The sequence below is a fragment of the Pseudonaja textilis genome, chromosome 2 (genome assembly GCF_049901715.1).
Source record: "Pseudonaja textilis isolate UNSWEBS1 chromosome 2, rPseTex1.2, whole genome shotgun sequence".
Taxonomy (NCBI): Eukaryota; Metazoa; Chordata; class Lepidosauria; order Squamata; family Elapidae; genus Pseudonaja; species Pseudonaja textilis.
The window spans coordinates 96,597,863-96,623,704 of record NC_141991.1 but is presented as its reverse complement, the minus strand read 5'-3'; the positions used below and the strand labels follow the sequence as shown (position 1 = coordinate 96,623,704).

Here is a 25,842-nt window from a genome sequence, read left to right as displayed (position 1 = left end):
TTTTGACGCCTTATAGGCCAGAGCCGCTGTCTGTTACAATAGCGGACGCCCCTAGCGTCGGTCAGCCAATTAAAACCGGCAGGCGAGTCCCGTGCTTGCACGCAAATTCGAACTGGCAAAGGAGCCCCGCCCCAAGCGGCTCCGCCCCGTATTCCTTTTGGTTTCAATTTCAGCCCCGCCCCCCCCGCCCCCCACCCGGGAGATAGCTCTTTATCGCAACCACGGAGCTGCTTGTCACATGAGCAGGCATCATATGATCGCCTCAGTGATTGAGCTGCCGGGACGGAGTCGGGGTGATGAGGTTTCCGGTCGCTTTGGTGTTTTTCCTTGGGGGAGCGGTGTTGCGGGGATCTGCGGTCAAATGCGGCTATCAGGTAAGGATTTGGGGGAAATCGGTTAAAAAGTCTGTTGTGAAAAGTCCGAGCTGATAAATAAAGGGGTGCGGCAGTGAGGAGCTTGCAGAGACAAGGTATGGTATAATAATTTAAAATAAAAAGATGGGACTCTGATATGCAGAGCAAGATCAGGGAGATTCCTCGGTAATGTTCTGCAGAGCGCAACAGAAGAATTAATTCAAAGTTAAGGCTCTGCTTATTAGAGCTGTGTAGGGCTACCAGTTCGATGGATCAGCTATTAAGAACAACATTCCCCCCATTTTAGGAAGGAATAAAAATTTAGAAGATGCATCTGTGCAACGTGTCAGAGATGAAGGAACATGTAACAGCGTGAATTTAGAAATAGATAGCAAATTACAAGATTTGGCACCAGGAAGACAAGCAACAGAAACCTCAAGTAGGGACAAAGGACAGGTAAAGCTTAAGCAAGATATAACTCCATAGGTGCAGAATGACATGTAAGCTCAGGCAAAGTGCAGTTCCACAGAAAAATGGGCAGGTAGGCTAAAAGCAAAATAGAACTCCAAAAAGAGGTAATAGTTTTGTGAAATGTGACTTCCCTATTTCTGGAAATCAAGTGTATAAAAGTTCATGCTATGCTGTTGTTCAGGATCTCCCAAATTGGACTGGACCCTTTTGCTGAAGCACTTCAATAGAAGTTTTGCAAAAGTCTGGCTCTGATTGGCTTCCGTGCCAGGCTGAACCAATTTTTGGACAAGTGAGCATAGGGGATTTGTATTGAGAAGAGAGGTTAAAGTCCTTATTTATGGTAAAGTTTCCTGGAGAACTTCGGTCCAATCATTTCTCAGTCCAATCTACCTCAAAGGTTTTTCTGTGAAAATTGAAGAGAGATGAGACTCTCTGCTACCTTGAGCCCCGGCTGGAATGGAGGGCTGTAAGCACAACAAATAAAATTTCTTGTATAGTACTGCCAAAGAAAATCTTCAAAGGAAGGACTGGCTAATGTACTCACTGAAAAGAGGAAGTATGGTAGCTTTTGCATAGATAATCATATAGAGAACTAAAGCTTGCTTTACTTTGTTTTATATATGTATGGGTGCCTTATTATGTTCTCACAACCATAAGTACAAGTCACCAGGGCCCCTTCCTTTTCCACAACAAATCATGGAGAATATCAAAAGTTTTCTTCCTCAATTAGAACTGCATGGTTCAGATTTGACTGTCAAATTGCCCTTTTGGAACTGTCCCCAACAAAGCCTACATAAATGAAGCTTGAAAGTCTCAGCAAGGTATCTCTAAACATTCCGTATTTTTCTTGAATATAGAGCTTTTCCTTATAGCAGAACTGAAGGGCTCTCCATCCAGCCTTGATTCCACATAAAACTATACTGGCTTGAAATTTGCAGATGATACTAAGCTGGCAGGAATAGCTAATACCCAAGAAGATAGGCTCAAGATCCAGATGGATCTTGACAGACTAGAACACTGGGCCGTATCTAACAAAATGAAATTCAGTGTAGAGAAAAGTAAAGTCCTACACATAGGCAAAAAAAACCCCCAAAGTACACATATAGACTGGGTGAAACCAGGCTCAATAGCAGTAACTGTGAGAGGGATCTTGGAGTCTTAGTGGACAACCAGCTAAATATGAGCCAGCAGTGTGCAGCTGCCTCCAAAAAAGCTAATGCAATCCAAGTTGTATTAACAGGGATACAATCAAGATCAAGGGAAGTACTAATACCACTCTATAAAGCCTTAGTAAGACCACACCTAGAGTACTGCAACCAGTTTTGGTCACCACATTATAAAAAAAATGTTGAGACTCTAGAAAAAGTACAGAGAAGAGCAACCAGGATGATTAGGGGACTGGAGGCTAAAATATACAACGAATGATTGCAGGAACTGGGCTTGGCTAGTCGAGTAAAGAGAAGGACCTGGGGAGACATGATAGCGGTCTTCCAATATTTGAGGGGCTGCCACAGGGAGGAAGGGGTCAAGCTGTTTTCTAAAGCAGGGGTCGCCAACCTTTTGGACCTCAGGGACCACCAAACTCATACTTTTAAATCCCGAGGCCCACTATTATGAAATTTTTAAAAAAGATAATATATTTAATATAAAATTTTTATTTTTTATATTAAACATAGACATAAATGGGAATTGTGGAGTAGAGCGAAGGGAAAGGAAGGGCTTCTCTCATCCTTTGGATTTGTGGGGAATCCAAAGTCTTGATGTTTGTCTTTGTTAAGAGTAATGTGTAACTAGTATTTTTCCCCTATACTTTCACACTTAAGAAAGTTTGTCAGCAAGCATTTCCACTCCATTTTCATTCCAGTCATTACAGGACAAACATTTGAGTGCACAGTACTATTTAACATTTACCTGATATATGTCACTCTGTAGCAGTCAAGCCATGCAAATTCCTCCCTCCCCTGAATTTAATTCCCCAATAGCAATGGATCCCTCCCTCCCTCCCTCTCTCTCTTCCACCACCACCAACCACCCCAATTTGAGGCTGGAAAGAAAAGACAGAGACATGCAAATTCCCGCCCCCCCTCTGAATTTAATTCCCCAGCAGAGATGGATCTCGCGCGCACACAGGCACAGATCCCTCACACATCCCGACCCCCTCCAAGGCAGCCCCATTCCTAGCCTGCTTTGAGCTCCATTCTTGGAGGGGGACGGGAGATCGATCTAACCTGAGGGCTGGTGATTTTCTTTCTCTTTCTCCCTCACACCCCTCCACCCTCTCCAAGGCAGCCCTATTCCTAGCCTGCTTTGAGTTCCATTCTTAGGCTGCATGCAAGGAAAGCAGCAGAAGTCTTTCTTTCTCTCCCCCAAACTCTGCCAGAAATGAGTATTTGCAGCCTCTTGGAGCAGGATGCCTCCCAAAGACTCATTTCTGACAGAGTTTGGGAGATAGAAAGAAAGACTTTTGCTGCTTTCTTTGTGTGCATCCAAAAGCAGAAGACGAAAGAAGCGGAAAGGAGCAACCCGGTGGCCAGGCAAGTTCCCCCCTCCCCCGTTTCCCTCTCCCCCCCAATTAATGTTTCTAATGCAAGCGATGCAAGCCTTCTGTTCCCAGGCTATGTGGGCGGCACAGCCTTGTGTTCCCTCTGCAGCCTGGATTAATTGCTTTGGGGTGGCATTTCTCTGCAGACCACCAAAATTTTCTTGCGGACCACCAGTGGGTCACAGACCACCGGTTGGCGACCGCTGTTCTAAAGCAGGGGTCACCAACCTTTTGGACCTCAGGGACCACCAAACTCATAATTTTAGATCCCAGGGACCACTAATTGGTTCTGTGGGCATGGCCTAATTTGTGGGTGTGGCTTGGTGGTCATGTGACTGGCTGGGCCTGGCTTGTATGTAAATATTATAAATATTTATATAAATATTGAATTTTTTTATAAAAAAAGAGCAACTTTTACCCAAAATCAGGCAAAGCAGGCAGACTGAGTTGCTCACAGAATCACAGAGTCATTCAGAGATCTATCTATCTGTCATTGGCTAGCTCAGTCTGTCACATAAAATTTGCTTGCAAGCAAACTCACAAAATTAACTCACAACACACCATGTATGTAAATGTTGATTTTTTTATAAAAAAGGAACTTTTATCCAAAATCAGGCAAAGCAGGCAAGCAGATTGAGTTGCTCACAGAATCATTCAGTGATCTATCTATCTGCCATCGGCCAGCTCAGTCTCTCAAATTTGCTTGCTGTGAGTCTGCACTGAATTTGCTTGCAAGCAAACCTTCAGTCCTAAGGGAGGTTCAGCTGTGCTGAGCTGAAGATCTAAAGACTAGCTAGAAAGCAAGGAATCCAACCATTTCCTGCTTTCTATATAATCTAAATCTCTCGGCACAGCAGAACAGATGATGGTCGGAAAAAGGAAAAATAGCAATTTAGCAGGCAAGTTTACCAAGTAAAGAGTGAGTGGGCGGGGAGGGTTCCCACGAGTCATGTGGGCGGCGCAGCCTTGTGTTTCTGCACAGCCTGGATTAATTGCTTTGTGGGGGTGCTCTGGGGGTGAGATTTCTTTGTGGCCCACCAAAATTTTCTCGCAGCCCACCGGTTGGCGACCGCTGGACTAGATGACCTACAGGGTCCCTTCCAACTCTGATTATCTGTTATCTGAAATTGGCTGTCCCATTGCCAATCCTTATTCCACTTTTTCCCCCTTTATTCAAATGACTATAGTCACCTAACTTCCCTCCAAGATAATAATTTTACACATTCAGCTAAGGGTGACAAGATTTCCTAGAGGAGATAAACAGAAAGCAAGATTGTGGGCATATGGCATTAAACAAAATTATCCTTGGCACATGTCTATAGATAGGTGCAAGCAGGGAAAGCCCATAGTTTTGCCACAACGTTTTTTAACGCCATATATACTGGAAGCTATTGCTATGTTTTGTGACAGTAAATAATGAGGGGAGGGGCGTGCATGCATGCAGGCGTGATATGGCAGTGTGATACTGTCTCCCAATTCTATTTGCAGAGTTTTTGGGATGAAATCTGCTAACCTCCTCATTTTTTCCTTATTATGTAAATTGTCTAGATCAGGGCTGTTAAACTCACAGCTCACGGGCCATTTTTTTTTCCAATAAACTGTCTGGTACTTTGCTGTTTGTTTTTCTACTGCCATATGTCCCTCTTAATCTGAAAATCTGGCAGTTTCATTCTAGGCAACAAATCCTTCTAATCTCCAGGTTCTGAGAAACTGCTTTATTGAAAGTCACCTGGCTCAGTTTGCTGCATTCTGGCTTAGAGTTCACCTGCATTTGGTTGTCTACTTTTCATGTTCCTGCCCTTGACACACGATGAGTCTTTTCCTTCCATCCTCACAGGATGTCATAAACTAGACTTTCCCACCTGATGATCCCTAGTGTGTTAGTACTACAACTTCCAGAATTCACAACTGAGTTTGAGCGTGGCACCTGCTTGGGAAAAAATCTCAAGTGCAACAGATATAAGATGAAAAGGCATTTTGACAAATTATTCACGCACTGTGAGAATTTTATGGCATCTTGACCTTTCCCAACCTGATGCTCTGAGGTTGTGTTCCAGTCACTGTCATAATCTCTAGCAGCACAACTGATGCTGGCTAGGGATGTTGGAAGTTATGGTCAGTCCCATCTGGTGAGCACCTGGTTAGGAAAGCTGGAGTTAACTCCAGCCAAACTAGAGTCCTGGTCAAGGCCAGGATGCATTTCAACAGCAACAGCACAGGCCATTGTGGGAACCTTGAGTTTGTGTTCCCTTATTGCCTCTGGAAATCTAACAGCATTTTGTGGTCTTCAGCTGAAGCAGTGAAAGCCTTGAGAAACCATAATGGAAAGTTATAAACATAGATGAAATACCAAGAAATGGGTGCCTTGTTTTTCTTGGGGCTCCATGTTGCTTGGAGCTATCCACTGTATTATTAGATAAGCTACAGCAGGAACATTTGGGGCAGCTTTTTTCCTCTTCCTCATCCAGATAGAGTATACATCCTTGGTCAAATTGTAGAAAATACTAGATTTGTGGCAGACAGACTTGGTTGCTCAGAAACATCCATTTGATGCCACCAGTAGTTCAGAGGCCCTATGCATCTGTTAAGATTGGAGGGTCTTAAGTAAAAATTGGTAATACATTTCAATCTCCTTTCCCTTGGAATGCCCCCTCCCTTCTCTCCTACCACACTTCCTCCTGCCTATCACTATAATTATTCTTTCCTCTCTGTAAGTTCCCCTTAGCTCTCCTCTCCCAGTCAGGCTAGATGTGTCAGCAACATACCTCATGATTAGTCACACTTCACTCCTCTAACTTCATACCAACTCTTGCACAACCTTCGACTGACCGCTTCTAGTCAACATATCATCTTTCCAGTGCACCCACATCTAGCTTACTGTATCCTTGTTCCCCCTTAATTTCCAGCACCTCGCTGTTACTCTGGTGCAAACCTCCTTTCTGCAACCTCCTCAATTCTCTGCCCTTTCCCTCAGCAAGCAGGACCCGTTTTCCTTCTTTCTCATCTCTCTTCCATGGGGTCTTCCGTTCCTCTAGAGTTTTACAAATATATCCAGGACAAAGCCAGAACGAGAGCAGTCTTTCTCTGACAGACTTGCCTGGTATCTTCTATGGTTGGTACAGTTTGTAAATTTCCATTTCTTCAATACGGCTTCTTTCTTTCTCTTCATTCCTTTTTGCTTTCAATGCTTGCTTATTTCTCTTTTTTTTTCTTCTAGTTTCCTGTATCAGATTTCTCCTTTTAACCAGAGCATCATAATATCTATTCTGTCACCATGCTGTTGCCATCTCCACTCCTCAGTAAATCTTTACTGCAGACAACTGCATGGAGAAATATTTTACAATTGACCGCCTGCATAGGGCCCATAACCCTCAACTTCCAGTCTCTCCAGGAAGCAATGTTGGCCTGCACTTCCCGATGAGGTATAACTTTTACTGGTTTCACCTGTTTTCTCATCTGTCTTCCCCCTGTCCAGTTGAACCTCCTCTTTCTCCCACCTCCCACTCTTTCTGTCCAAATCCCAATTTCTTTCTCTGTCAACTCTCTTTATGTCATCTTCTAATCTCAAAAGGTTTGCCATAATACAACAGCCAAAATAATAGTAAATGATTTACCATTTAGGGCAGGGGTGTCAAGCTTGTGTTGTCACAGGATCATCACATGACGTATTATGACTTTTTCCCCCTTCGCTAAATCAAGCATGGGCGTGGCCAGTAAGTAAGTAAGTAAGCCCGTGGCCTGCGAGTTTGACAGCCCTGATTTAGGACATTAAGAACATAATTTAAGTCAGAAACAAGTTCCACAGTTTAGAAGGGGACTTGGCTGGGTTGCTATATTACAGTAAACCACAAAGTGTCCAATCCTGTTTTAGGTTAACATAGCCTGTTGGGCAAGTCCATCTGGAGAAGTTTGAAATTGTGATAGTAGAATCAGAACTTGGACCTTATTTCTATAACCACTTAGAAAGTAGCTTCTGCTTTTATTATCCTAAACTTCTTAGAGCTAGCAGGCTGGAAGTGGTATTAATGGGTATAAAGCATTAGCCGTGCTCTTTATAATATTTTTAACGTTTGTTCCCATATATACCCACTATCTCCAAACAACCTCTCCCCCCAAACCCCCATGGCTGTCTGGGGCAGGTGGAAATTGGAATTTGGGTGGGTCAGGTCCAGGTTTTCTTTAAAACTCTCTTTCTCTCCAAGCTTTGCATTCAAGTACATTCAGGAGTACTGTACAGTACTTGAAAAACATTTGAAGACACAGAGTTTCAGTTTTGCCGAGTTATTTAATGATTTTGAAATTGTTATCAGTTGTTTCCCACTGTATTCTCTATCTACTTTGTAACTATTGGATTGTTAATTATTATGGAAGTCTTGTGCTGAAATGGGTGACGGTAATAGGAAGGTATCAATTCTTGTTTTCCCGTGCCTGGAAATATTTTGAATTAGGCTTAGAAACACCTGGCAAAGAGCCCTGGTCCCTGCAATTGTGAGCCAGTCTTTTCTATTTTATTTGAATATTTAGCCTTTCATTGGTAGGTAGTCAAACATACTTAGCAAACGGCAATACTTCCCAGAGCCCTAAATTTGGTAGTGGTTCTTCCAACAAGTGATGAATTTGTTCTACCTCTATACAGACTGAACTTCAGCAAGCGTAGCCTCCAGACACACTTGACTGGTCACCAAAGCAGGGTTGGTCCTGATTAATTCTTGGATGGGCCTGCCCCCCTTGGGAACATTAGAATGGTTGCCTGGGTTGGGAAGTTCAAAGAACATCATAAAATATAGCAGTGGCCAATTATGTCTGTCCTTTTGCCACGGGGACCTTATGGATGCAGTGGCCAGGAATTGAGCTCAACTCAAATGCATCTTTACCTTTTAGTTTTTATGACTTAGATGGGGGTGGGGGGGCACGGTCTTGAGGGGTTTCACATCCTCCTTTCATCTCGGATGTTTCCTGTTTTCCCCTTCCTCTTATTAGTCCTGCCCAGTGACCAAACCTGACATGCTCAATGTTCACCTTATCCCTCACACGCATGACGATGTGGGCTGGCTGAAGACGGTGGACCAGTATTTCTTTGGAGGTGAGTTGGAGCTGCCATATGAACTAGCAGGAGGTGCCTTGTAGCAAGATCTAGCAAAGCCCTGGAAAGGAAAAGAAAGTTTTGTGTGCTTTGTGCTTTAAATCAGTGCCAGCCTTTCTTGCTGTGCCTTGGAATTTGGTGCTGAAGTTGTAACTGCTGACCAAATCTTGGCTCCAATATAGATTGCATCTTTAGATTTCTTTCCCTGTTTGAAGTAAGCAAATGATCCTAAAGGAATGGAAGATCTTCATATATTTTGGTCTTCAGCTACCATTCATGAGCTGCTGTAAAAGGTAGTGGACCAGAGGTGGTATTCAGCAGGTTCTGACCAGTTCTGGAGAACCGGTAGTGGAAATTTTGAGACCCGGCAAATTCCACCTCTGACTGGAGATTTAACAGTATCCTTCCCCAGCCATGCCCACCAAGCCACGCCCACAGAACCGGTAGTAAAAAAAAATTGAATCCCACCACTGTAGGAGACATTTTGAGATGTCTTAAGTGTTTGAAGAAAATACTGGTATGAAAGAAGCAAAACTTGACATGTTTTAGAGACCAAGGTTGGGGACCAAGGTTCAAAAATCAGGAGCAGCTCCAAGACTATTTGGAGAACTCATGACTGAGGGGCATTTTTAAGCAGGAGGGGCCTGTGCTTTTAGCCATAAGAGCAGCCAGGCCGCTGGCTCCCTGCTGCAGTCTACTGCCAAGTTCTATTTTCCAGTTTCCCTTTCCTTGACACACAAAATCACTGAGGCCTTGGCTCCTCCAGAATGCAACATGCTGTGTGGGTGAGCTTTTCAGCCTGCCTCCCAAGGCCAGAATAGAGTCATGGAAACAGAAAGTTTCCAACAACACATGTTATCCTTTAATCACTGGTAATGGTAATGTACAGAATCCCAGGTGAGAATAATTTAGCAGCTTTTCTGAAGGTCAAGTCCTTGCAGAGATGTTTTCATGACATTCTCGTTGCCAGCCAGCAAGGCCAGTTACTGTGTGGATTGGGAAGGCGAAGCGGCACAAGGCCAGGAAGGTGGCTTTGTAGCTGATGGTGGTGGGTACAGGTGCAACGAAGCCAGGCTTTCTTTCAGAAAATGGGAAATACCATTGGCCTGTGATTGTGACAAGCAAAGACCCAGCCTCCCTCTGCTTTTCTTGCCTTGCAGTCCGCAATGACATCCAACATGCCGGGGTGCAGTACATCCTCGACTCCGTCATTCCTCAGCTGCTGGCGGACCCCAACAAGCGTTTCATCTATGTGGAAGTGGTATTCTTTGCCCGCTGGTGGGAGCTGCAAACGGAAGCCATGCGCCAGGCTGTGCGGCAGCTGGTTGCAGAAGGTGAGCAAGAGGGACCGAGCGCTTGTTTGATCAATTGTTGGCTTCTCTGAGTCACATGTGACGCATCGCGGGAAGGACATCTTGGGCAGAAGCAGGGAACTAAAGAGAAAAGCAGAGCATTTCCCCCATCCCTACAGATGATACTGATGCAATGGCAAGCTGAGGAAGGTTTCTGCTACTTTGCAGTGTAGGTTTCAAAGTTCTGCCTTATTGTTAATAATTTTTATTTTTCTTCCTGTGCTTCTCACTCAACAGGGCGCCTGGAGTTTGTGAACGGTGGTTGGTGCATGAACGATGAAGCGTCAGTGCATTACAATGCTGTCATTGATCAGATGAGTCTCGGGCTCCATTTCCTGAAAGAGACATTTGGAGAATGCAGCCGACCCCGTGTAGCCTGGCACATTGATCCTTTTGGGCACAGTCGGGAGCAGGCTTCTCTGTTTGCTCAGGTCTTGCAAACTTCTACATTTGCCAGAATTTTTAACACTTATCATCTTCTCCCCTTTCGTTCCAAGTGTGTTAATATGTAAAATTTTTGTAATTATCAATTACCGTATGGGTTGGGATCTCCCAGTTTATTTAACATCTCCTTTTCCGAGTTCAAGTTACTTATGTTCCCTCACTTGCCATTCTCCCCAGATGGGCTATGATGGTTTCTTCTTGGGCCGTATTGATTACCAGGATAAATTCCACCGGGAGTCACTGCGTGAAATGGAGCAGTTGTGGCGTGCAAGCAGAAACCTGGATCCACCTTCAGCTGATCTCTTCACTGGTGAGCAAGGCTGACCTGGGAGAGATCTGGAAATGTAGAAGACTTAAGTTGCAATCTTGCCAACGTAGTTAGCTGCCCATTCGAGTTAAGAAACAGAAAATGATGACTAGTACCATCAATATCCTGGTGCTCTGCAGATATTTTTGCTCATAAAGCTTGCCTACCAAGGCAAGAGCTGATGGGCATTTGGGAATTGGTCTTAAATTTTGGCCAAGGACTTAGTTGCCTACCAGGGCATATACATTAATTGATTTCAGTGCCTCCAGTAACAGAACTGTATGTGAATTGACAGCATCAGTTTTATATATGTCCTAATGGACATGAGCATAGGTTAGCATGAATCCTGTGTGCATTATTGCCTGGGTTGCATCCGTTTTTGAAGGGCAGATCATCTTTATGAAAGAAATGTATATAGGCATGTGAAAAAGTAAGGCATATAAGTACAAACCCTATGGTGAATCGCCACCTTTGGTTTTTACCAAATACGTCTTCTGATACATGGCCAAAACCTTTCTCATTTGACTAGAGTACATTTTTCTAGAAGTTCTGGTTTTTGTTCATGTAATAAACCTCTGGGATTCTTAACTTCTTTCAGTGTCTTGCCTTCTGGTCTTGCACTGAACCAGCTGGACAAGTAGGACCTGAACAAATTGACAGTTGTAGGCAATCTTCATTTGTTGATGATCTTCTCCATGATGGAATGATTGATGTTCAATTGTTTGGTTTTCCAAAGGCCTCTGAGTGCTGTTTTGCTAAAAAGAAATCTAGTCGGAGCATGCACTTCAACAGCAAAGAGCAAATCAGATTAAATATATGTGGTTTAAATAAAGTAGATTCCTCCCAGATCCTCTCTAACAATGCAGATCATTTGCACCTGATCTGATGTATCTGACTCTAAATTTAGGTATTTGGAGTAGTGATAAAAGTATAGGCGTACTTATTTTTTCCACATTCAAAATTATGTTTATTTAAATTACAAAATGGACTACAAACAGTGGTGGCATTCTACCGGTTTGGGCTGGTTCAGCCAAACTGGTAGTAAAAAAATTTACCAGCTTGGCCCAACCGTATTTCCAACAATCAGCTGTGCCCCGTGATTTAGATTAGCTAGAAAACAGGAAATCATTGATTTTCTTGCTTTCTAGCTAATCTAAATTGCGTGGCACAGCTGATCCCCCCCCTCACTGTTTTACTTACCTCACCAGGCTTCCCTGAGGCCCAGTAGGCAAAAAACGGGGCACGGGGGGGGGGTGCTGCGAAAGGGGGGGGGAAACACCACATAGCCATCCCCATGGTTACATGACCACCTGGCCACGCCCACCTAGCCATGCCCACAGAAGCGGTAGTAAAAAAAATTGAATCACCCCACTGATTACAAAGCATAAATATTCTAACACATTTTTGTTATTTTACATCCCCCTTATATATGACTTGCTGAAGATAAAATGTATTTGTTAAAATACGTTGAAAAAAATAAAAATGTCAATGGGGAGGTACTTACTTTTTCACATAACCACATATAATAGCAGTGTTCACCAATCTGGAGCATTCCAGATGTGCTGTGTTGAAATTTTGCCTTAAGAGCTGATTCCTTGTCCAACTGTTGTAGATGGAGGAAGGAGACGCAGTCCAGGATCATCAAAAGCATGGGACTGCAACTGCTGTAACCATTGATTACGGGTCATGCTGGCCTAGGATTATAGAACTACAGTCTCACATATCTGAAGGAAATCAAATTGGATATTGGTCCTTTGCTGCCTCATTATCATGTGTTTAACAATTGGGGCATTGAAATTGATTCCCAGATTGTAATTTCTCCCTCTCATTTCTCCTGTCTCTTGATAGGTATCCTGCCAAATGGTTATAACCCCCCTATGTCTCTCTGCTGGGATCAAATCTGCTCTGACAATCCTATTGTGGACGATAACAGTGACGAGAACAATGTGGAAAGTATAGTGGCCTATTTTCTGGGAACTGCAGCTGCCCAGGTGAAAACAAGGGGTAATATCAGGGAAAGATACCCATATTTATGAGTAAAACTAAGCTACGTATGAACTCTTGATCATTTCTAAAGATGTTATTAATTGAGAAGTGCCCATATATTATAGCAAAACACTGAATCAAGATATTTCCACTGAATCAGATGACTGCTTTAAGCTCACTAGGAAACCTTAAGTATCCGCTGTTCCTTATTTTTTCCTGTTCATCACATCTGCAATGATGAACTATTTTCCTAGATTCTTAGGCACTTGAGGCTTTTGAGCATCACTCTGCTTGTTGTATATGTTGTTAACAATATTCCTGGGGATAGGAGGGGAGTGGCTATGTGACAAATAGACCTGCTTACTACTTTTCAATGTTCTCTTCAGGCCAAACACTATCGCACAAACCACATTGTCATGACGATGGGATCTGATTTCCAGTACGAGAACGCCCTGTTATGGTACAAGAACATGGACAAGTTGATCTATCATGTGAATGCACAGGTACCCTGGCGTGGGCTGTCGGCCTGTCTTTTTGGAAAGAGATATTTTACCCAACACGACATCTCAGAGTTTGAGGCCTCTGTTCATTTAGATAGGAAGGAATACAACAGAGTCAGGCCTTCTGAGGGATGTGGAGGCGCAAGTTGGAACCACACCAGTTTCTGTCTCTGGTTGATGTATTTCACAGAGAGGCATACCAAAAGATGCCCAGATAGGTAGGAGGAAGGTGATGAATTTGCCAAGAGGAAATGCAAATAAACATGTTTCTTTCCTTGGAATATGATCTTTTAGCAACTGAGGGGCAGCCGTGTCAACGTACTCTACTCAACTCCAAGCTGCTATCTTTGGGAGCTGAATAAAGCCAACATGACATGGTGAGAGGGCTGAGGCAGGCTGGTTGGTGAGCTGACTGGTATTTAGAGCTGCTCATTGCAATAGGAGTTTTTTTTCAGTGGGGCTGTCTTCACTATTCTCTTGCCTGAGCAGGTGCTTAATTTGAATCCATCCTTTAAGATGCCCTCTCAATATTAGCAAAAAATCTGGGATTGCTAAGCAGCAAGATATTTGATGTGCCTAGCAGGCAGCCTTAGCAGCTTAGAGGCATTTCTGCTTAGTTTCATTCAGCCTCCTTTCTCTCTTTGCTTCTTGTGAGTTGTCATGCTTGATGTATCCATCTCCTGCTTTATTATGCTTCCTCTTTGTCTTGGCCATGTTGAAACTGTGAAGTCATAGCTCATCTGACAAAACAGCAGGAAAGCTTAGTACAGGTAGTCCTGGAGTTACGAAAGTAATAGAGCCTGCCCATTCCATTCATAACCTGAGGATTCGTGGGAGTGAATCTCATACCTTGAACAAGATCACTCCCTGTTTTCTCCCACACATTTGCTAATTTACTGCATACTTCATTAAGTGCACATGAAGTATCTCAGGGTGGGGAAGGCCATGGGAGGAAGCCTAGTGATGGAACAAGCCACCTACTTCAGCCCACCCAAGGCCTCCCCCAACCCACAGATGCCTCATTCTCCCTCCCCTGGAGTCCCCACAGTTGCTTCCCCTCCCCATCCTGCTGTGCCAGGTGACTTACCTTATGAAGATCTGTCTTCTCTCCAGCCTGTTTCTTTGCCTACTTTCTCCTCTCTCATCAGCAAAAGGCTTGACGAGGCCTCCGGTGACAAAAAAAAGGAGGCCTTGTCAATCTGATCTCCAGTGAGAAAGGAGGCCTGGAAGGCCGCACAGGACTTCTGGGCCTCCTTTTTCATCAGAAAAGCTCTTGAAGATTGCATCCCTTTAGACTTCAGCAACCTTTGCCAGTAGGAACAGCTTTGGAGGGGTGTGCCCACTCCTCCCAAGCTCCACTGGTGCCAGCAAAGGCTTTTTGCAAAGGTCTGCCAATGCCTACAGAAATGCAATCTCCCTGCAGGCTTTGGCGAGGAAAGAGCAAACAGAGGGAAGGCCTTTCCCCCATTTGCAAAAGTCCAGGCCTCAGTTCATAAAGAATAGACGCCTAAAGTGCGAGATCACAGGAGATCAGTATCATGAGATCTCGCACTACTGATCTTGCATAAACTCGTGGTACATTAGGCCTCTGTTGTCTGCAAATGTGCCACAGTTTCCCAAAGTAGCTGCTGCCAGTGGCAATGCTTTTGGATTTTGGGAATAGTAATTGAAATCTTAAAATATTTGAAAGGTAATAGTTGCCTACTTTTACTCTAGATCTGGGTTTACTGTATTTTTTTATCATCTTAAGTATCATGATAAAAAACATCACTGAAGATGAATTTCACTCAGGTGATGTTCCTGCTTCTTTCTACTTCTGATCAGCTCATATTATTCTGAAACTAGGAGAAGGTTGGCATTCCACATCCAAAAGTGGAGTTTGGTTCACCGATCTTATTTTGAACAGGTCTATGAAATACGATGACTTCTTCCCATATGCCGATGGTCCCCATCAGTTCTGGACAGGCTACTTCACCAGCCGACCAGCTTTGAAACGCTATGAACGCCTCAGTAACAATTTCCTGCAAGTTGGTAGCCTTCATGTTTTCTAAATAGAATGTATTCTGCTGCTTTGTGGTTCTCTGATTCGGTGTTTCTTTTTTTGCAGATCTGCAACCAGTTGGAAGTGCTAGTTGGCACTAAAGCAAACTTTGGGCCTTACGGCAACGCTAACAGTTCTGTGTTGCGTATGTATGTGGGCTCCTTGAGAGTTGACTGGGGCTTTCACCTTGAGCTTTTATTAAGAGAGTGACTATGGTAGCAGTTGCCATGACGACCATCAGACCAGTTAGGAAGAGTTCAGACCAGCTCTGGCCAGTGGCACCTTGTTTAGCGGTACAAGCCAAGAATAAAAACAGTGGCCATTCCCACAGCACCCAAGTCTCTAGGGACCCCATAATTTTACTGTGTGATACCTTTGGTCTCTTTCTTGTAGGCCAGGCTATGGCAGTAGCTCAGCATCACGATGCAGTGAGTGGCACAGCAAAGCAGCATGTGACCAATGACTATGCCAAACAGTTGTCTATTGGTTGGGATGCCTGCCAGGTTTGTGCATAAACCAGCAACATTTCTCCCCCACTATTTCTCTCCCACCACATATGTATGGGCATGAGCATCACTGCAGCTCTTGGACAACATTATACCAAAAAAAAAGTAAAAGCACTTTCTCTGGCTGCAAAAATGTTGCTTGATTTTCACATGTCGTAACAGCAAGGGCAGATATTCCTTGACCTGATTTGGGGCATGTATACATGGCCACACCATGTTTCCTTTATTGTAATAGCCACCATATGCCCCTTAAAGGAGTCTTCCTTTTTTCTTCCATGTTAAGAATGCAGCATCCTGAAATCTTGCCATGGGATCTTCCTATATGCAATTGACTCATATTTCTGAGATATCAAGCTATTTTTTGCAGTGGACATTTACCTGGTTTTTGTAGCCTAACCGTGCCCATGATGACATAAAGGGAAATGCAAAAGCCACTTTTAGTTTCTCTCCTTGTCAATGTTTGTTTCACTCTTGAAGTGGCTTTGAATCCAAGACTTTGCCTAAGACCTTCACTGATTCTCCCCCAGTGGTGCTTCTGTACACTCATAACTTTCTGGCAGGAGGAGAGAACTTAACTGCTGTTTTTTTTTTCCCCTGACTTGACAGATTGTGATGAATAATGCCTTCGCCAATCTTCTCGGCAGCACAGAAAACTTCATCTATTGCACCTACCTCAACATCAGTGTCTGCTCACTAACTGAATTTGCCCCCACTGTAAGGGACCGTACAGTTTCTTATCCTTCATCTTGTTACAAACTAGAAATTGGGAGCCTCCCAGGTCACTCCTCAGCCTTAAGGCTTGGGCTCTAGAGAGCTTCAGGTTGATAAAACTGGGATGGTATATAAGTTATAATAATGATATATAGTTTCTGTTAAATAAATAAATAATCAGGCTCTTTAGCATCTGATGTTAGTCTTCCTTTGCTCAATGTATTTCTTCACTACCGTTGCAGTTCAGAGTGATCATCTATAACCCTCTGGCCCGTTCTGTGGATTGGAATATCCGACTGCCTGTGAATGGAAGCCATTATTCAGTTGTAGCTCCCGACGGTCAGAATATTTTGAATGAGGTAGGAGGTGTTGGTTTGGAGAGCATTAGGCATTACTGTGAACCCTAGTAGGCCATCCTCCCAACCCCCAGGTGTTGCATGGAAGCCACTAAAGAAGTTCAGTATGGGATTCTTAAGGCTCCACAAGACAGTATGTATGGCTTGTTTGTCATCACAATGTCTTTAGTGTCTTAATCATTTATCTGTTAAAATATTTACACAACTAGCCTTGATAAAATGTTTAACAATACGCCCTGGTGGTGCAGTGGTTAGAATGCAGAATTGCAGGCAAATTCTGCCCACTGGCAGTTTGATTCCGACTGGCTCAAGGTTGACTCGGCCTTTCATCCTTCCAAGGTCAATAAAATGAGGACCCAGATTATTGGGGACAATACACCGATGTTGTAACTGCACAGAGAGTGCTGTAAAGCACTGTATTTCTGTCAGAAGTGCCTACAAAACTAACTGATCAATTGAGAATATTAATTTTTATGGGTTAAGGCAAAGTCTTGCTGATTAAAAGGTTACCCTATCTTTGTGTAAAATGAAAGCATTGGAGAAACCCCTGTAATATCTTTGAGAGATCCAGGCTCCTGTTGTTCCAGGGAATGAAAGGAAATGTATGCTAAATTACTCTGCTCTGAATAAGGTTGGGCTGAGCGGGAAGTGTTTTCTGCTGGGTGGACCCTGAACTGTTAATAATCAATTTCTTATCATTTATCTTATTTTAAAAAATCTTACTTTTTCCTTGCCAGATCATCCCTGTATCAAGTTTCACCCGTGCTGTGCGGCATAACCAAGGCAGTGCCACCAATGAACTGGTATTTCAGGCATCTCTCCCACCATTAGGCTACAGGACCTATTCCGTTTCTCGGTTGTCTGGCAAGGATTCAACACATCCCAGGCTGCTGAAAAGGCTGCGTCCTCGGCCTGCTGCAGCACGTCTTACGCCGTCGATTGAGAATGAGGTACAGGCTGACCTTCCCTTTGTCATTTGGTTGGTGTATTTTCTCTGCACTGGGAAGTGAAGCTGAAACCGCTCTTAAAAGGAAAAATCAAGGGAAATGCCAAAAATCATCTTGTCAAATATTAGATAGTAAATAAAGAGATGCTGAAAATGTTCCTATTCTATAGATAAGAAAGTGGCAAAAAAAATTGAAAATGAACTTCCTGGATCGTCTTCTTCACTTGCTACCATTCAGACTAAAAATCCAAACAGCTGTTCCTGATGGGGGTCTCTGATATAGTATTTTTGTGTGTGTGTGTTTCTGCTACAGCATCTGCAAGTTCTATTTGACCCCAACACAGGACTGATGAAGGAGATCCGCAATTTGGACAAGAACATCTCCTTACCGCTTTCCCAAAGCTTCCTCTGGTGGGTCAGATTACTTTGTCCTTGGAGAAGTGAATGTCTGCTTTATTTCCTACAATGACTGGTGGCGGATGCATTTTTAGGATGGTTTAGCATTCCTTATCCTCTGCTGGGATTGGTTAATGAGTTCTTGTTCTGCTATTGTAGACGTGATGGTCTTCATGTCCTTCTCTTGGCTGACTTCTCCAGGTATAATGCTAGTGATGGGAATGCAGCATTTTCACAGGCATCTGGAGCCTATATCTTCCGTCCTGACACCTCCAAGGCCTTTCCCATTGCCCAGAAAGTTCGTGTATATCAAATAAAGGTAGGAAAAGCTCAAAGTCATCTGCTCCAAATTGATCTGTTTGCCCAGTGATCCAGGAGTTAACTCCTGCTGAGGATCCCATCCCCAAGAGTTTTGACCTGCATTGATTCTGTAGTTGGTATGTATCATAGGAGCTACCATCATCCCCTGCTGTGAAACAGCTGCCTCTACTGAGTTTCTGCAGAACTGCAGAAATGGGGCTCTGATAGAATATTTGGAGAATATTTTGCTGGTCTGTAACTGTAATGAAGATTAATGGATTGATTGGGAAGTGTTAAGTTCAGACTTGCCCTTGATGGATTGTTCCATTATTGCATTTTTGTGATATTTCCTTTTTTTTTTAGTGCTTGTCACTCAAAGCCATTTGGAATGGAGCAATATAAAAACAGTTACCTAGTTACTAGGACGTGGTGGCTCAGTGGCTAAGACGTTCAGCTTGTCAGTCAGAAAGGTTGGCAGTTCGGTGGTTCTTGCTTAATTACTTGGTTAATGGGAAGAACACAATTACTAGAATAACTTGTCTCCCCACCCCTGAAGAGCAGGGATGGCAGTCATCAAAGGCTTATAACTCTCATCCTATAGCCTCCATGGATTATTTGTATTTTCAAACCGTATTCCATAAGTCAAATTCTGTGGAATAGGCAGCTGTATCAATTTGCTAAATACTTTTTTCTTCTTCCATTCACTCATGTGTCATTCTTGGAAACCATCTGGATAAGTCCCTGCCATTTTCTTGGCAAGGTTTTTCAGAAGTGATTTGCCTTTGTCTCAATTGTTTTCACTTGAGAGAATGTACTTTTTTGGCAGGCAAAAGGTTGCTAGACCCGATATTTTGGGTTTTAAAAAAGAGAGGTTAAGTTTTTGCTATGCCTGATCTCATTTCATGAATGGAGTCTTGTGAGAATTGCTTTTATTTTTTTATTTATTTTTCATATTTAAGAACTGCTCATCTCCCTCACAGAGGAACCTTTCGGCCTCTAATGTTTTACCATTTCCAGCAAATGCCATCTCTGCTGGCGGGATTGAATTCACCAAAGCTTAATATAAAACCAGCTTTTGTTCTTAGTCGGAAAGGAGAATTTTCATTTTTCAGGAACCGAGGCGTCTAACCGGAGTAATCGAATTTCTTATTAAAATATTTTCCTAAGGCTCCTCCTTATTGCCAGAAGGTGGCATCCATTGTATGATTTTAAGCGTTTGAGTTTAAAGGAACCGTAATCTCTATAATGTGCTTAGTATTTCTTTGTGTGTGAAGCTGCTCTCAAAACTCATTTGGGCGCTCCTTCTACTGCCGAAAGGGCAGTTGTACTTTTGAAGCCCAGTGAGGATCATAGCAGCCTTATGTCTCTCTTTGGCAGACTCAAGTAGTGCAAGAGCTGTACCAGAACTTCTCTAATTGGTGTTCCCAAGTGGTGCGCCTCTATGCTGGGCAGCCATATGTTGAACTGGAATGGACAGTAGGACCCATTCCTATAGCGTAAGCATCGGAACGTGGTTGGGAAGAGCGGGGTGCTTTGTTGACCTTTAGCACAAGATTCTGGCTTCCATGCTTTGCCCTAGGGATCATTATGGCAAGGAGATCATCAGCCGGTTTGAGACAAATCTGCAGACTGGAGGCCTTTTTTACACAGACTCCAATGGACGCGAGATCCTGGAGAGAAGGTATGGGGTTAGGAATGGGAAGATTCACCAGTCCTTTGACCTGCAGCCAGAACTACACAGTGGCTTATAGTGCAAACTGTTAGCTAGATATTTCTGGTTTTGAAATGCTTGGTCACAACATATTCAGTAACCCTAAGCAAAATATTAGACTTCATGTTTTTGTATTTACTGTCCAATTCTATATGAGCAAATGAAAGTGTATAAAGAGCCACTGGCTTACTCTATAGCAGCCTTCCCCAAAATGATGGCATCCAGTCATGTTGCAAGTATTGCTACCAGCATGTCTCATAAAACTGTAATGTAGATTTTCATTCTGCACGCTCTTCAGGTTTCTGGATTTCAACTCTCCCAATTCTCAGCAATGACGCTATCAGAGTTGAAATCCCTGTGTGGGGAGACTGTCTAGGCTGGGCAAGGCTCATACAATGGCTGAGTTTATCCAACAAGCCAGACTAAAATTGCAAAGATAATTTGTGGGAGCTAAAATGCCAGTCATGGTTGTACTAAGTGCCCCTTCTATTCATTTTGCTGTGACCCTCCTCACTGTCTCTCACTTCCATTTATAAGAGCTGGGGAGGGGGTGCACCTTGATTTTTGCAAGGCTCAGCTGGATGAAGGAAATCAGGAAGTTAATTTGCTCTTTCATTCTCCGAGAAGGCGTGATTACAGGGTCACATGGAATCTGAGCCAGACTGAGCCAGTGGCAGGCAACTACTACCCTGTGAATACTCGTATGTACATCAAGGTAATAATATCCCATGGTTCCTGGCAGCTTTGGTTGTTCTGGGTCTCCTGCCCACACAAGCATAATTATAGACTAATATGGGTAGCTTTTATCTAATGTAGGTTGAATCCTCCCGTGATGGGATCACCTGTAATTCTGCAGCCTCTCTGCAGGGTGAGGTTTGTTTGTGCATGCAACCAGGACTGCGCAACCTTTTTTTCCTTATTTCAGGACCAGAAGACCCAGCTAACAGTGCTGACAGATCGCTCACAGGGTGGCAGTAGCCTCACTGATGGCTCTCTTGAACTTATGGTGAGTATGGGAGGTTGGTAGAGTAACAGAGAGGACAAGTTCTTTCTGTAATTCATTCCAATTAATTCCCCAACTATGGGAACCAACTTCTCTCCTTTATACTTGGGGAAGCTGAGCACCTCATCTGAAATGTTAGCCCCCAAAGTAGAAAAGCCACAGTTTCAATAGATGAAAGAACATAAGAATAGATGAAAGAACAATAGATGAAAGAAATTGAGGCAAAGGAGATCAGCAACCAAGAATTTTGGATACACTGTAGAATTAGAGGAATGGGATGTAATTAGAGGAATTATGGAATGTAAATTATAAGTTAATGGTATCCGCAGCATACAAAGAAAAATGTTTTATAGATGGTATTTAACTCCAACGAGATTGGCAAAAATTTATCCCAACATCCAAATGTTGGAAATGTAAAAAAGTTTACGGTACATTTTATCACATGTGGTGGTTATGCCCCGAGACCAGGACATACTGGATCCAAATCAAAAATTGGTTACAAGAGATCACTGGGTATCAGATTGAGCTCAGACTGGAAATCTTCCCCTTAGGAATCATCAAAGATAGATTATTGAAAGAAGTAAAATACTTATTACACATTATAACAGTCGCCAGAATAGCCTTTGCGCAAGTATGGAAAACCCCAAATACTCCTGATGAAGAACTAATAATACATAAAGTAATGGAAAGTGCTGAGATGAACATGCTAACAGTGAAACTGAAAGAAAAAGATGGCTCTGATTTCTTTTCAATTTGGAACAATTGGTATAAATGGTTAACAAACAGAACTAAGAAGTGAGACAAAAAGCCTAACTGAAATAATCCTTAAGAAAGTAAAACAAAATTTTGTAAATTATATAAAGATATTAGAATAGTAATCATAGTTAAAGCTATTATTTAATATTAGATAAATGTAATATAATGTATTTTATTTAAACCAAAAACCCATATAGATGCCAAGAACGCTGTTGATATCATGTTTTACGATGTAACAAAAGAAACAATAAAAATATACCCCCCCAAAAAAAAGATCAGCAACCAAAGTGGTGAGAAGTCTACAACCAGAAGAAAAACTCATATGTGAAACTATAACAAGACTAGTGTTTAAATGAGTTGGTGTTGTCAGTTACTTATGTTTTATGGATTACTTGTTTTTCGGCACCTTCAATACTGTATCCATCCCACAGCACCAGGCATTAACAAACTGAATTCCAGCACTTGTCCTGCCATTCTTCTGCTTTCCAATTTCGTGTGTGTGTGTGTCTTTCAGGTACATAGAAGGCTGCTACATGACGACAACCGGGGTGTACAAGAGCCATTACTGGAACCCGGTGAATATCACAATGGACTAGTGGTGCGAGGTCGTCACCTTATATTCTTAGACACAGTGGAATCATCAGCTGAGCAGCACCGTCTGTGGGCCCAGCAAGAGTACATGGCGCCACAGGTGGTGCTGACACCCGATAGTCACGACATTGTCAAAGAGGTGAGGGAAAGAAAAAAAGAGACAAGCAGTATTCAAATATCCCAAGCCTTACTTATTAGTAGTCACAATACTTCTGAAACAAATGGTGGATGGTATTTCTAAGATAATTTTAATTGTGAGGGTTTTAAGAGTGCAAAGCAGTCCAAGGAGGACACTTGAGCTTAGCACTTTTCTGCAACAGTTCAAAGCGGCACCTTTTCCAGGACCTGTGTGGCAGCTGCAGAGTATGGTTGCCCAATCTAAGGCAAATACATGGCTGTTTTAAAGAATTTTGGACAGATGCTACCTGCATGCTCCAAGTTCCAAAGCTCCGTTAGTTTTTAAATGTAAGCTTAACTTTTTAAGTCGATTATCCTCTCCTGCTTTTCATAATTTGCATATTGTTTAGTATCCAGTGGCATTCCTTTTGTTGTGTTTAATGTTTACAGTTTATAAGTCAATGACGTTATCCAACATTGTGGCTTTTTAGGGAGAGTAATCGGACAATGTGTGTTAGTCCAATACTTTCTCTCCCAATCCTCAGTTCTCTGCTCTCCGGCATGCCCTTCCTTCGAACGTACACTTGCTGACATTGGCCCAGTGGGAACCCAATGCTGTTCTCATCCGTCTAGAGCACCAGTTTGAATATGGGGAGGCAGTCAATGGCTCCTTGCCTGTTGCCATTAACTTGCTGGTAGGTTTCTTCTTAGAGACTCAAATCAGTATGAACTGTTCTCTGTCATGTAGCTGGGTTAAACTACCACCAAAGTGGGTAATTTCTTAAAGTTCAGTATCCTGTACTTATGATTTTATCTGAATTTCACTAAACCTATCAGGTAGGGAAGGATTGGTATCTCCATCCTGCAGATAATAGTCACAATTGCTTGTGGTTTTCATCGCCCAGTTGAGATCTGAATGAAGGACTTTCCTGGCTAGTGTATCACATTTTTATTAGATTTACGGGGCACGCAGGATATGTACAGGGGAGAAAGTTTGAATTAATGCTAGTTGGAGACCAGAACTGAAAATCCAGATTTAGTTGGGTGGGTCAGGAGGATGAAGAGAACCTGATCAGGATGAGTCTAGCATTGAGAGTCAACTGGAGCCAACATCCCAATCTAGATTCTTCCTGTTTTTTTTTTCCATGTGGTCAGAATTTGTTCTCTTCCTTCAACATCATCACTGTGCAAGAGATGAACTTGTCGGCAAACCAGAAGCGGGAGAATGTGAGCAGGCTCATCTGGCGGTCAACTCAAGGTGAGGGTTGAAGCGGAATTGCAGGTCTGTGTGTACAGTAGTGTACAGTGTCAAACTCGCTGTGTCACGTTGCTTCCATGTGACGTTTCACGACATTTCCCATTCCCGGAGCTGGGGTGAGCATGGCCTGCGCATGACGCATCCAGTCCATGGGCCGCCAGTTTGACACTCCTGCTCTATTGCTTCAAGGAAACTGATACTCTTAGTCCTTTTTTATCCTAACGTATTTAGTGTAATTGAGGTATACTGAAAGCTACTTCAAGGGACTCCTCTAAGATACCTTTCTGCAACCTGCAATTAGTCTTACTGTTCTGACCCAAACTTTGTTCCAAGTAAATAAACACCAAACAGAGATAAAAGCGAAACCTTTTAATGCTTCTCTGCGAATCCCTATTAAAACTAATTATCTCTGATAAGAACGAGCCTTGCCAAGTTGTGCAAGGCTGCCAAAAACACTAGATTAAGTTGCCAAGAAATATTCCAAACAAAAAGTCTTCAAACACAAGCCAAGATAGTCCAAACTTCCCCAAGGCTTGAAGTGCAAGAACTTCTTGGCTTCCTGCAAAGAATCCCGGTCTCTTGGGCTGGCTTTTATCTCTTAAAGGAGAGGCCATTACCTTGCAGCCTTACTCCCGAGTCGCCCGTGCTGCTGCAGCTGCTCTTTCTTACGAGTAGCCCTGCGTGCACGTGCACTGGGCACAGGCTCCTCGGGGTCCTCTGAATCACTGCTGCCAGCCTCCACAGTCTCCAAAGGCAGCATTCTACTCCCTGATGGTCCTGGCCCCATCCCTGCATCACACACAGGCCCCTCATCTGAGTCCTCGCTCTTCGAGACCTCTGCCGTCCGCACCTGCTGCCGGCGAACCACGCCATAAGCTAACCTCTATCTTGCTTCAAATCTTATGTCTGGCAGCTTTTCCAGAGCCCAAATGGCCTCTCTAGCTTACCCACAAAGCTTGCATTTTGTATGACTGGGCAAGAGTTGGCCATTAACTATAAATTAATTCCCACAATTACTGAGGTTGAAATGAACTTTCTTGGCAGGCATAGTATTGTAAATCCCATTGTCTCTCAATAACCCTTTCTCGTTCCTTCCAAATAGCACATTGGTATTCTGTCACTGTTTATCAACCTCCTTCTATCCACAGGGATAGCCGCAGAACGACAATCAGGCACTCGCCTAGACCCGGCACACATTGAATTATCTCCCATGCAGATCCGAACCTTCCTGCTACAGATTAGGTACTAAGGCAGGCCTAGGTGAGAGATGTAAAGAAGAATTCAACCTGCCTTTTGGTCTGTGAAGAGTGAAGTGTTGTCTCAAGGAACAGCAGGACACCGGAGCCTTTCCCCGGGAACCTGCACAAGAGGGAGGAAGTGGTTCCTCTCTGAAGGCGGCATTGTCTTGTTCTGCGAACAGAGGATGCCCTTAAGCTGCTTTTAATGCCAAATGGTATGGGTAGTAGGACTATCTTCAGAAATTGTCCTGATATTGTTGTTGTTTTTTTCAAATGAAAAAGGGATCACTGTTAAATGACCACTCCGGCCTAGCTTTCATGTCCTTTCAGGGTTTTGAAAGTGCTAGAATATTTGGACTTTGAGTGCTATCATCTTTTTAATAAATCTCTTAAATACAAATAACTATTTTGTATATTGCTTCAGTATTTCTTCATGTTAAAAGTTGGAAAGGAATTAAGGCACAAGGTTGGAAGCCAAAAGACTGTCCTATCTTCATCTTGGCCATGAATGGGTGACTTTGGACCAGTCACTCTCTCCACCTAGCCGTCCCCCAGGCTTGTTGAGGAGAAAATAGGGGGAAGAAGGAATATATGTTTGTTGCCTTGAGTTATTTGTAAAAATAACATAGGCGAGATAATAAATAAACCATCAAACTCAAGATCTTGCACGGCTTATCGGTTTCCACTAGCATGGACAATATGCTTTACTGTGGAATAAGTTTTTATAGTCTGGAAAATAAGCCTATCCTTGATAAATCACTTTTATCTTGGCAACTTGTTACTTATAAAGAATATTTGTAGCTCAGGGTTGAAATGAAGGGTCTTGGTACCCTCTGAGCTCGGTTGTTTTCTTGCAGACATTTATTATCCAAAC

At 43.1% G+C, this 25,842-nt stretch overlaps 1 protein-coding gene across 2 annotated transcripts; it reads left to right on the top strand.

Moving 5' to 3' along the window:
* The first annotated feature begins 128 nt into the window (after nucleotides 1-128).
* Nucleotides 129-25,371, top strand: MAN2B1 (mannosidase alpha class 2B member 1). Of its 2 annotated transcripts, XM_087924613.1 has the most exons (25): nucleotides 240-374; nucleotides 6,584-6,788; nucleotides 8,347-8,449; nucleotides 9,610-9,783; nucleotides 10,039-10,232; nucleotides 10,423-10,555; nucleotides 12,401-12,543; nucleotides 12,925-13,041; nucleotides 13,333-13,415; nucleotides 14,945-15,065; nucleotides 15,146-15,224; nucleotides 15,473-15,582; nucleotides 16,192-16,299; nucleotides 16,539-16,655; nucleotides 17,390-17,602; nucleotides 17,912-18,009; nucleotides 18,196-18,313; nucleotides 19,672-19,790; nucleotides 19,874-19,975; nucleotides 20,633-20,720; nucleotides 20,931-21,011; nucleotides 22,279-22,494; nucleotides 23,018-23,167; nucleotides 23,628-23,730; nucleotides 24,879-25,371. In XM_087924613.1, the coding sequence occupies exons 3-25, from the start codon at nucleotides 8,371-8,373 to the stop codon at nucleotides 24,977-24,979; spliced, it is 2,847 nt and encodes a 948-aa protein (XP_087780739.1). In that variant the 5' UTR covers nucleotides 240-374; nucleotides 6,584-6,788; nucleotides 8,347-8,370; the 3' UTR covers nucleotides 24,980-25,371. The 2 variants fall into 2 exon arrangements, with proteins under 2 accessions (XP_026552070.1, XP_087780739.1); XM_026696285.2 differs by lacking the exon at nucleotides 6,584-6,788 and having other exon boundaries at nucleotides 129-374.
* Nucleotides 25,372-25,842: the final 471 nt, after the last annotated feature.

Excerpts from the sequence above, each read along its gene's own strand:
- MAN2B1 (XM_026696285.2), top strand. The coding sequence starts at position 297 with ATGAGGTTTCCGGTCGCTTTGGTGTTTTTCCTTGGGGGAGCGGTGTTG. Across the intron at positions 12,544-12,924 it reads TGGGAACTGCAGCTGCCCAG|GCCAAACACTATCGCACAAA; the intron begins GTGAAAACAAGG and ends TGTTCTCTTCAG. Across the intron at positions 18,314-19,671 it reads TTCGTGTATATCAAATAAAG|ACTCAAGTAGTGCAAGAGCT; the intron begins GTAGGAAAAGCT and ends TCTCTTTGGCAG.